At 37.7% G+C, this 11,010-nt stretch overlaps 2 protein-coding genes across 5 annotated transcripts in view; both read left to right on the top strand.

Annotated features, from left to right (window-relative positions):
• ctdspl2a (CTD (carboxy-terminal domain, RNA polymerase II, polypeptide A) small phosphatase like 2a) overlaps nt 1-6,479 on the top strand; it is an 8,449-nt gene extending 1,970 nt beyond the window's left edge. The window contains exons 2-14 of one of the 4 annotated variants that reach the window (XM_032523138.1): nt 987-1,198; nt 1,529-1,664; nt 1,838-1,984; nt 2,111-2,323; nt 2,583-2,624; nt 3,073-3,166; nt 3,738-3,849; nt 3,939-4,025; nt 4,118-4,180; nt 4,290-4,369; nt 5,123-5,249; nt 5,333-5,428; nt 5,746-6,479. In XM_032523138.1, the coding sequence (XP_032379029.1) occupies nt 1,010-1,198; nt 1,529-1,664; nt 1,838-1,984; nt 2,111-2,323; nt 2,583-2,624; nt 3,073-3,166; nt 3,738-3,849; nt 3,939-4,025; nt 4,118-4,180; nt 4,290-4,369; nt 5,123-5,249; nt 5,333-5,428; nt 5,746-5,811 (1,452 nt within the window). In that variant the 5' untranslated portion in view covers nt 987-1,009 and the 3' untranslated portion in view covers nt 5,812-6,479. Of the gene's footprint in view, nt 1-986; nt 1,199-1,528; nt 1,665-1,837; nt 1,985-2,095; nt 2,324-2,582; nt 2,625-3,072; nt 3,167-3,737; nt 3,850-3,938; nt 4,026-4,117; nt 4,181-4,289; nt 4,370-5,122; nt 5,250-5,332; nt 5,429-5,745 lie in introns of all 4 variants that reach the window. The other 3 variants (XM_032523137.1, XM_032523140.1, XM_032523139.1) reach the window with 3 other exon arrangements.
• Nucleotides 6,480-8,761: 2,282 nt separating this feature from the next.
• Nucleotides 8,762-10,673, top strand: si:ch73-330k17.3 (cysteine-rich motor neuron 1 protein). The gene is made up of 4 exons (XM_032523160.1): nt 8,762-9,215; nt 10,044-10,131; nt 10,218-10,413; nt 10,534-10,673. Exons 1-4 carry the CDS (start codon nt 8,828-8,830, stop codon nt 10,591-10,593), a joined length of 732 nt encoding a protein of 243 aa, XP_032379051.1. The 5' UTR covers nt 8,762-8,827; the 3' UTR covers nt 10,594-10,673.
• Nucleotides 10,674-11,010: the final 337 nt, after the last annotated feature.

Below are 11,010 nucleotides of genomic sequence, written 5' to 3'. Positions count from 1 at the left end.
AAACCAATCAAATGCGTGTGTCTCACGGCCAATGCGTAAGAGTTGGCAGCACTGCAGTAGCTACCGGCACACCTTTTAATGGTAGGTGGATGTGGTAACGTTGGCAACTCTCAGTAAATTAAAATCTCCCCTTGCCACTTTTTTTTTTTCAACTTTCTGTCACTGTTTTGGTGTGGAGTGGAGAGGGCAAGGAGGCTGTAATTGACATCAGGAGAAAACGCCAGTATTATGGACTCACAGCTCGCTGTTTTGAAGCATAGCATCACCACACAGAAAGCATGCTGTACCATCTTCCATGAGTTAATCTAGCTAGAACTCCCAGACAGCAAGCATGTTTTGTTTAGTCTGTCACACAGAACCAGTCTGGTTAAAGTTAGTCTCACATTACCAGACATTTCTCCACAGCGCTGCGGAGAAGGGGCTGGCTAGTCCACACAGCATTCTGAAATGGGAGAAAACGTGCTTAATACTGTAAATGAAGCATCCATATAGACTTACCGTAACCTATTCTATATCAACGTTTCATTTCCGAGATTAAGCACGTTAGTGGTAAACTAGAACACTTGTGGGCATATACTGCCCTTGTTGGGTCCCAAAGAATTGCATCCCCCGGTACATACGGTACTGTAGAAAGACAAGTACCGGGTCTCGTTACATCCCTACCATCAGCCACCAGCAAACGTCGCTGTACTGAGCGGCATGTGTCGCCAGGGCATTGGCAAATGCCTATGTACCACAGTGGCTGACCATCCGCCACTTTTTGCGTCACTCTTAATTCTTTTAGTTTACACAAATATTTTAATAAATAATAATGGCAAATGTTCTTCTGTTTAATGAACACCAAGAAATATTACTACACTGGACAAATATGACACCGGCTACCCTTTGCTCTGGAGTTTAGTGCTTCTTCTTATTAATTTGTTTTCTCAAGAGTGAGACAACCTTTTTTATTTTCAAAGCAAGGTGTCTTCTTTCCCCCTTGTCAGAATTTTCTATGTGACGTTGGAGCATGATGAGGCTGAGAGTGCGTAAAGCTCCTCAGCAGCCGAACTTAGGCCGTCGAACCCACCTGACCCAGGCTAAACGGAAACACCGTGAAGTGGAGCCATCCCCGGTGAGAGGTCGTGGCAAAATGCAGAAGAATGAAACAGGCCTGTTCTCCACTATAAAGAAATTCATCCGAGGAAATGCTGTCAAGGTGGGCTTGCATCAGAATTCACAGCTGCTCTTTCATGATTTAGTTTTTGCTGCTGTAAGATAATGATGCACTGTGGGAGCACACACTACTACTAATTACAAGACAATTAAATTAAATTGCATATATTTATTTACTTTTTTGGCATGTATTGAGACACAATAGTACAGTGATTTAATTGCTGTTAGGAACATTTCCTGCTGCTACTAATGTATTTCTCATTATAATAAATTAGAGATTTTCAGATTTAAAGACAAAAAATCCTCCAAAAGAAGAAACGTGAATGATCTGTAACCTTGATTGGTTCTGTATTCCTGTTTTTGTTTTTGTCAGGTGGAGCAGGATATTCCTGCAAAGAGGAGTCGTATTGATTGTAATTCTGAGACCGATCTAATTACATCAACGCCACAGACTAGAGGCCTTTCCAACAAAACAGTCTCAAGAGTTTGCCGGAAAAGTCCAAATAAAGGTATTAAAGACCCAGTAAGAAGTGTTATAAAAGAAATGTCTCATTTTGACTACAGTGTAACAGATGACATCTAATGCCTTTTTCCAAGTTTACAAAAAAAGGAAACCACATACAGAAATATAAGCAGATATTTTGTTTTGGAGTTGTTATTCAAGAGTTGTTGTTTTTTATAGACACAATGACATGCAACAGTAAACCCATGAAACCGAACGGTAAACTAGAGGTCCCTGTTGAGGCAGCAAGCAGCCCACCACGCACCACCCTGCTGGGAACCATCTTCTCTCCAGTCTTCAACTTTTTCTCACCAGCAACTAAAACTGGTAATACAAACAAGTCCTTTGATATTCCTTTCTGGAATTTCTTTTGGATTGATTAAAAAAACAAAGTTCCTTTTTGTTATATTTGACAAAACTGTACTGTAATGTATTCAGCCACTCCCGGTTCAGACTCTCCTGGCCAAGCGATTGAAGCAGAGGAAATCATGAAGCAGTTGGACATCGAGCCGGCAGAAGAAATGCCAAGCAGCACTCTCACATCTACAGAGGGCATCACTCCGTGTCACCCAGTCCCGATATTACCGCACAGGCTTCAGATCACCTCTGATACAACCATAGAAGAAGGAGAAATAGTCACTGAAACTGACATGCCACCATTAACGGGTACGTCCATTCTCACATTAGTGTCATGCTTTCAGAAAATACTAAATGCAGACAGTTCTTATTATTGTTTTGAACTTGCTTTGATGACTGGATGGGGTTTACACTAATAGGATGTTTAAATCAAATGAATTGTCTTTTGGACACAGATTTGAACCTGACACTGTTCTTTGGAAACATATGCTAAGTCAGTCAATGTCTGTGTCTTTAACAATCAAACTGTTAACATGGTTGTAACCTCTGCTTTATGATTTAACAATAGAGGGACAAAGTCAAACTGGAATGTCCAGGTTCTGTTTCAGAAGTAAGAAAACCTCATTCCAAATCCCATTGACATTTGTAATAACTTGAAAAACATCCAGCCTAGGAATAGAGCCTTTCTCAACAGTATGTTGTGTGTTTTACTCCATATGTTTAGATAAGGCTGGCTATTTTTAAAAGAATGATCTAATATTCAACATGTCAGTTCTCTGCCCTGATCCATGGTGGGTAAACGTATGCTTAATTAATGGTTGTTCAACTTTGGTTTCAACTTCTAGTAGCAGATCCTGTAGTGGATGCTGATTTATATTAGAATATGGACAGTAGAACTCAAGGTGCGGCGTCTTGACAGGCCGATAACAGAGAGGTTGAATGTGAGTTTGATTTACAGGACCTAGTGGAACAGAGGTTACCCTGGACGATGATGTCTGCTCTTCGTTATGCAAGAAAATAATATTTGAACTCCTTTTCCATCCCTCCGTCTTCATCAGCTCCTGGTTGTATGCCAGACGGTGGTTACCCACATGCATTACCTTCAGCTCCTCCAGAAACTTCATATGAAGAGGAATGGGAAGTTTTTGATCCGTAAGTTTTCTAAGTTTTTCAGCAACTTAAAACAACTATACCTATCTATCTACTATCTATCTATTTATTTATTTATTTATTTAAAATTATTCTAAAAAAAACAAGGTGCTATAAATTGAGATTCATTTTTGGGTTAAAATTTTAACTCTATACCTTAACAACACAGACTGTGATCGATGTATAGTCTCACTTCCAAGGTGACATTGCATGTTGGTGGGGGGGCCGGAGCTTGCAACAATGTGAAATCACCAGTAGATGACAGCAGAAACAGGACTCTGTGATGACTTGGCACCATGTTTATGCCACTACTAGGTTTAATTAGACTACGCTTTTATTTTTTTAGTTCAGTCCATTCACTTTAAACTCTTGAGTATTGAAGTATGAGTTGACATTTTCTGTTCATTATTTGGTGACAAGACAAACTCGGTGCCCTTACTACTTAACATTTCAGCGGGGTTGACCAACACCATATTTAAAATGTTCCTTGTTTTTAAAGTGTTGCTCTTTGTTGGGACACTCCTGTTTTGTTAAATGAGTCTCTTTCTTTTTTTAACTGTTTCTCTGCTTTAAGGTACTTCTTCATCAAGCACGTGCCTCCGCTGACAGAAGAGCAGTTAACACGCAAGCCAGCGTTACCTTTGAAAACACGCAGCACACCAGAGTTTTCTCTCGTCTTGGATCTGGTCCGTTTCTTGTGCTGTATCTCATATTAAAGTAAATTGACTGTAATGAATTTTTTTTTTCTGATTTTCTTTTGTTTTTCTGTTGTCAGGACGAAACTCTGGTCCACTGTAGTTTGAATGAGCTAGAAGACGCAGCCCTGACATTCCCTGTGCTTTTTCAAGATGTGATATACCAGGTATTAACTGTTAAATGTCATTCTCTAATTGAAAGGTCTTCATTTGCTTGCTGCTGTGATTACATTTCTTCTGTTCTGTTTTTAATCTAAAGGTGTACGTTCGGCTGAGGCCCTTTTTCCGTGAGTTTCTTGAGCGCATGTCTCAAATGTATGAGGTGAGATGCAACTCTAATTTTCATGAGACTCTAGACAGTATCTGTGTAATCTGACCTGCTCTAAATTGACATATTACTCATTTATGTCTGCTGTCCATTACAATTTCAGATTATTCTTTTCACGGCTTCAAAGAAAGTGTACGCCGACAAGTTGCTCAACATCCTGGATCCAAAAAAACAGTTGGTCAGGTCAGTGACAACACAAGACTCTGAAACCGCTTTTATAATAAATTATATAGATTTTACAGGTTGTGCAACCACAACAAAGCTAGAGATAGACATATGTTTGTCAGCCTGACCAAAAAGGCTCAAGCTCTTCGCTGCTTTCTCTTCGACCTTTTAAACATTCTCACAAATAAATGACAATAAATAAATACATTTGCTGCTTGACATCAAATTTACTTCCTCGTTGGTGTGTTTTGTAATGGAATGGTTTGCATAGTTCTGTAGCTATTTTTCAAGTTAATCATGTTTGCTTGTTGTAAGCAAGCTAGCAACAGTTGAACAAGCATTGATATGTGTATTGATGTTTGTTAATCATCTGAACACACCCATGCTTAGTGATTTGGTCCTCCACACTTCTGACTTGTCAGTTATACTCAGCCATAAATACAATATGTTCACAAGTCTGGGAGGATGCAGCAGTAACTTCCTCTCCTTTTCGTCAAATGAACAAATGAGAGGAAATAACTTGTTTTGCTAATAAAAAGCAGACACTCACTGTTCACATAAGTGGCTGCTCTAAAGTTAGTATCAATAGGTCAACAAGTCTTCTGCGAAATGAAACGGTGCTGTCAAATAAATGAGGGTAATCACCACACATGATCAGTATGACCTTTTTAAATACTCCACTCAGGCGATTATCAGTTTGTTTCTTAGTTTGATCTGCATGTTTTAACTAAGGAATATTCTTTCTCTCTCTATTTTTTGTGTTTCTTTTAGACATAGGCTATTTCGTGAGCACTGTGTGTGTGTTCAAGGAAATTATATTAAAGACCTAAACATTCTCGGACGGGATCTTTCCAAGACTATAATAATCGACAACTCTCCCCAAGCCTTTGCCTATCAGGTACAACTTTAATTAAAACGCTACGTCTAGTCTACCAATGTTTCTGTGTCACTGTGATACTAAAGCATAGATGTCTTTTGCAGCTTTCCAATGGAATCCCTATTGAGAGTTGGTTTGTGGATAGAAATGACAATGAGCTTCTAAAGCTTGTTCCTTTCCTCGAGAAGCTTGTGGAGTTGGTAAGTATGAAGACGTCTTCTAGTTAGACTGACAGAAACTCTAATGCAACAAAATGTGGACTTGGAGTAGAACAATTAGTAGTTTGTGATGGGCCAGATAGAAACTGATAGTAACGTGTCAACACCACAACAAAACATGTACACCGTTGGCACCATGTTGTGGTGACACAATGCCGTTTGGAATCTGCTGCATTTGACCTATTTAGTAAATTTTCAGTTGAACAAAGCTGTCTGTTAGAACTTGGTGTTAGTCATCAACACTGAACTGAAAAGTCTGTTTTCTTCCAGTTTTGATCTCTTCTCTTTCTTTTTCACAGAATGAAGATGTCAGACCGCACATTCGAGAACAGTTTCGTTTGCACAACCTGCTTCCTCCAGACTGATGACCTTTGGTTCGTCTCTTAGTTCAAGATAGTGACAACATTGGGAAAAAAACTTCCAGAAGAATATATTCAACAGATTTCTCTTTTGCAAAATTTGCCATTATTAAAAAAGAAAAAAAAAATGTAATCATGCAAGAACAATTGAAAGTTTGGATGTTTTCATACATACCTACTCAAACCCGATTCAGAACAAACAGACCCGCACACTGCGACAGACTTCACTTTTTGCTCGCTTGTTTTTAGTGCGACTTTGAAGGCGGCTTCCTGGAAGGCATTTTGTCTTTTAAGAACTATTTTGGATTGACAAAACTGAATGTCATGCAGTGTTGGATCATATGGACCCTGGTGGCTTCAGCCTGTCCTTGAACGGCCAGTCAAACTTGTATAATATTCACTCTATTTACTTGTAAATATATGTACATACTGGTAGTTTTTTTTTTTTTTTTCTTCAAGGTTTTTAAGGCATTTTATTTTCACTTCAGATTTTAGTATGTATTCTTTGATTCGGTTGCTTTTATAAACCAACAAAATGTTAGTGTGTTTTGTTTGAAGTTGTTGATAAACTGCTGTTCTGTTAATGCCTGCATTATTCCTGTGATGCTTTACTCCATTACGTGCAGTTGTCTGTAATAAGGTGCAGTTAAAAAAAAAAGGAAAGTATCTTTTGGGAGAAAAATGTTTCTGAAACAATATTTTAAATCTATGTAATGTAAGCTAGATTTGGGTCAACTGAATACAAAGCCATAATGGCTCATTTTAATTTTGGAGATTTGTATTTGACGAGGGGGGGGGGGTCAGGCATCTTGCACTTTGGCATCCAGCCCTTTGTAAGTTGATGTAAAATCTTGTCACTTTTCTATACAGGTGTGTATCACCTCTAATTTGTTATGTGGGGAGAAATTAAATTAAAGCACCAGCAAATTGCCAACATGTTTCCTTTGAAATCTTGTTTTCAAGACGTCTTGTATGTGGGATCTTTATGATGTAGGAGTCACAAGTTTTGTTTGGCTATTGAACGATCACTCCTGTTGTATTCAGTGTTACTCAATGAAAATAAATACATTTTTATACGACTCCGAGCCTCCTAATTAAAATACACAACATTGGGTATATTTATGAACTTTTTTTTTTTTTTATGAAAGTACTTGCTATTTTCGGCCACTAGTAGTTTGGTAATGATTCCATCTTAATACAGTGATTACAGCATACAAGATAATTGAGCTTGACATGTCATCTGGACGATTTTGACCATATCACACTGTCCTCATCAGCACGTTGACTTTGCTCTGTTGTCATGGAACTGCAGGTGTTCCTTTCTAATAGCTGCACAACAATCAAAGTTAATCTTGAGTTGAAATCGGTTCATCAACATACAAGAGGAAGATTTATGTTGCAGTGTAACAAATTTAATTATAAGACTTTCTGATTTACAACTGCGTTTCAGTATGCATTTTTAGATGTTCTTTTTAATCTCTGAAAGAATATTTTGGAAGGTAAAGCTAGTTTTAAGTTTGAAGGTATCCACTTGAATATTTCTTTTGTTAGACCTGAACAACTAAAGCACCTGTGTTTTGAGAAAAACCTAAAAAAGTAAAGATTGAAGGGTTGAAGATACAACATGTACGTTTGTATGAGTTCCAAGAACGAAGAACTGAAAGCCAGTAGATCTGCCTGAAAGCTTCCTTTGTCAGTGTAGTTACGTCTGCAGTGAAAAGCGTCTTTTGGGACAAACCAGCCCCAAAATGGTTTCTCTTTGCAGTGTTAAACCGTAAAAAACGGTTTTTGAACAAACTACTAGTATTTCTTTCTGCTGCACAATCCTTTAACTCTAAAAAAAACTTTGTTGGCAACCTTTTGTGTAACACACTGCCTCTTTATTAAATTTTGAAAGCTAATGACATTTTAAACACTGAGATGGGTTCATCATTACCACAAAGTATTTAAAATTGAATCTGTTAGAAATGTTTAGAATGTGTAATAAAAAATAAACCTTTTCTGAAACGTCCTTTACTCAAGTGACCCCTAAAAACAGTTGCATATTTTGCAAATATTAATAAAGATTTTAAGCAGCAAAGAAAAAGTATCCTAAAAGAAGTCAAAGTGTAAACAAAGGCATGTGTTGCTCGACTGCCTGTTTTAAGTGTAACACTTCACATCTCAGATTAAGACTTTAAAGAGTAAAATCTATAATTTCAAGATTGAAAACATTCATTACACAGATATTAGTGACTGTAATGAACCAAATGCACTTCTACTTATCTGAGTGTAATGTTGCCAAATAAGTACTGTTACTTTGTTATAATGTTAAATGAAAAAATAAAAAACAGAAATGCTGTTTAATGCTTTGCCTCATTCTTAAAGTACAAAGCAAGTCATTTTTATATTTAGTTGCTGTTGCTGTTGAAATCCCAATTATGAAATGTACCTTTTTTTGTTGAATAAGCTGATAATTATTTGATCACCTTGCATTCCCATTGTACCTGCCTGAAAAACATAAGTGTGATTTATATAAGTTAACTTATTGTTCTCTTCAGCTGCTTTCTGCTCTGTAAAAAGAAAGTCAGGTAAAAATAATAGGGCATTTATGTTGAATCCTCCAGTGTAACTTTTTATCTTTTATTATGTACACAACCTGTCAGACTTTTTATTTAGAGATAGGAAACTTACGAGATGTTCTGATCAGATAACCTGCTTTTGTTCTTTCAAGAAATAGGTCATTACCTGATTGTAGGTGTGCACTGAATTGCCCCTTCTTCGAGGTCATTAGACTCCAAATACAAAGGGGGCCAGTCTTCATCAGACTTATCTAACAAGTGTTCAAAAGGAAGAATTATTTCAAAACAAAATCACACTGTTGATAGTGTGAAGATAAGACATGGGGATAATGTACTGTGTATTTAGATTTAATCCACCTAGTGAAAACCCCCCTGTCCTCGTCTATTGGCTGCTGGTGGGGGGTGGAGGTTGTGGCTCATAAACTATAAAGTCCTGCTGGTATGTTATCCCAGGGGCCGACATGTATATAAAAAGGGCTGCCAGGTGTTCTCACCTCAGTAGAACATTTGGTTGTTCAAGGATGTGGATGCTCTTCTTTTTGAGTGCCTTGTTGGGGGCGTTGGGGTCACAGGAAATGCCTTCTGGAGCATCTCAGCAGCTTCAGGCCCTTCACTGCCCGCCCTGCGAGCAGATACACTGCTCCTCCCGGCGGGCACTGAAGCTCCAGTGTAAAGGTGGTGTCACGACAGGTGTGTGTGGCTGCTGCCGCGTTTGTGCCAGAGCAGAGGGAGAGACCTGTGGAGGAACATGGGACTATCTGGGCAAGTGTGATAAGGGACTGGTGTGTGTTTACCAGGACTCAGCAGCTGACAAACCAGACCCAGAGCGCAAAGGCATCTGTAAAGCAGGTGAGTTTATGGTTTATAACCTCAATTAGTAACAAGCAGGTGATGACCTTTTAATCATTCATTAATGTAATATGCCACAGTGAGCCAAAATAATACATTAATCCCCCATTTCAGTTTATATGAAAGAAGATGCATCAATCACAAAGAGGCAATAATATAAAACATGTTGTAATATAAATACTCCATTACAGGCCTGTATTAAAAATGTTAAGTAAAAATACAGAAGTATTGTTTGTGAAATGCACTTAAAGTATAAAATATAAAGCACCTATCATGCAGTAGAATTGTTTTTTTTATAATAATGTATAATTACAGATTAATTCAAGGAGAGGGAGCTAGTTTTGATTATTTTATATACTGTATTACGGTAATTTATTGTAATTTATTTACTATTTAACCTTTAGCAATGCATTATTCTATCACACAAAAAAACTGATCATGTTTTTTTTAAACTAATAACTATAGCCATGACATAAATAAAAGTAAGAAGAACAAGATTTTCCTATGAAATTCAGCATAATTTTGTATCATTGTAGTGGGAACGGTGCCAATGTGGTAAATCTTGTTTATGAACTGTGAAGACCGATAGTGTGCTCAAAGCTTCCTTTGATTCAAAGGTTTCTGCCAACAGTTAAGGCATAATTACACCTCTTATCTCCTCATGGTGAATAGAGTTGTCCCCGTTATCAATATTGTATCAGACGTAGTATGAAATTAGAGATGTTAATGTTTTGTTACTGCACAGGAAAAGATGTAAATATTAAATTTGATGTATCTAATATGCCGTGTGAATTATTTCTTATTCAGTGTTTAACATTTTTTGAGCAGTAATTGAATCGTTGGATCCAGAGAGCTGTCACCCAGAATGCACCAGGGAATACTGTCAGGCCAACCCCTCAGAAATCTGCGCTGCCAGGTGACTAAAAGAAGGAAAAGATTTTTTTTCTTTACTATCTTCTTGTACTGCTTTTCTAACAGAAATCTGAATTTCCTGCTCTATAGGTTAGTCTCTCTGGAGCAGATAGCATGTCAGGGCTCCTGCCAACACACCTCCTGTTCAAGCTGTCTGGTGCTGAAACCCCCATCATGCCCTCAAACCTGCACCCCATCTGATTCCTCCTGTCTACACCACTTTGGGAAGTGTGTGCACACTCACCTGACAGCCACTCATAATACTGTATGCCACAACAACCTACAGGTAGGTGGGTGAAAATTACAAGAAAGCTATGTTAATAACCTGTATTTCTTAATTATGCTGTACTGCCTTAAAGCACTGCAACTGCTAATCTAACAGTCCGTTTCTTTTTTAACTCTGTAGAGTCATCCTGAGGGGCATTTTCTGTGTTTAGTCCCAGCCTGTCCAAACGCAACGAAGTAACTACCTTTTGTAAAAAGAAGAAATCTTCACTGGTTCATGTAGCAAAGTGCAAAAAGGCAGCTATCTATAAACTTTGTGTATAACTTGAAAATTATTTTTCCAACAATCGTCTTTTATATGCAATGTAAACATGAATATAAAAATGTGAAACTAAATGTATTATTAAAGCATGAGGAATAAATATGACATGTCATCCTGTACTTTCTTTGGTTTTATTCATCTAGTGGGAACATTGGCAATGTTTTACCCTTGATGATTGCTTATTGTATATCACTAGTTATTAGGGAGCTTGTGTGGTACATTTTTAGGATTTTTTACATAGTTCATTGTATGTTTTGTGTATGTTATGTTTAAGCCTGTGTGTGCTCTATGTTTTTACCTTCCTGCAAGACACATTTCCCCTCATGGATGAAAGGT

The sequence above is a fragment of the Etheostoma spectabile genome, chromosome 8 (genome assembly GCF_008692095.1).
Source record: "Etheostoma spectabile isolate EspeVRDwgs_2016 chromosome 8, UIUC_Espe_1.0, whole genome shotgun sequence".
In the NCBI taxonomy this organism is placed as follows: domain Eukaryota; kingdom Metazoa; phylum Chordata; class Actinopteri; order Perciformes; family Percidae; genus Etheostoma; species Etheostoma spectabile.
Note: the sequence above shows the minus strand (reverse complement) of the source record. Positions and strands in the feature narration are given on the sequence as shown.

Bases quoted from the DNA above. Each gene is read 5' to 3' on its own strand.
- si:ch73-330k17.3 (XM_032523160.1), top strand. From the start codon at position 8,828: ATGTATATAAAAAGGGCTGCCAGGTGTTCTCACCTCAGTAGAACATTT. The intron at 9,216-10,043 runs GTGAGTTTATGG...TTTTTTGAGCAG, and splicing joins CAAAGGCATCTGTAAAGCAG to TAATTGAATCGTTGGATCCA. The intron at 10,414-10,533 runs GTAGGTGGGTGA...TTAACTCTGTAG, and splicing joins TATGCCACAACAACCTACAG to AGTCATCCTGAGGGGCATTT.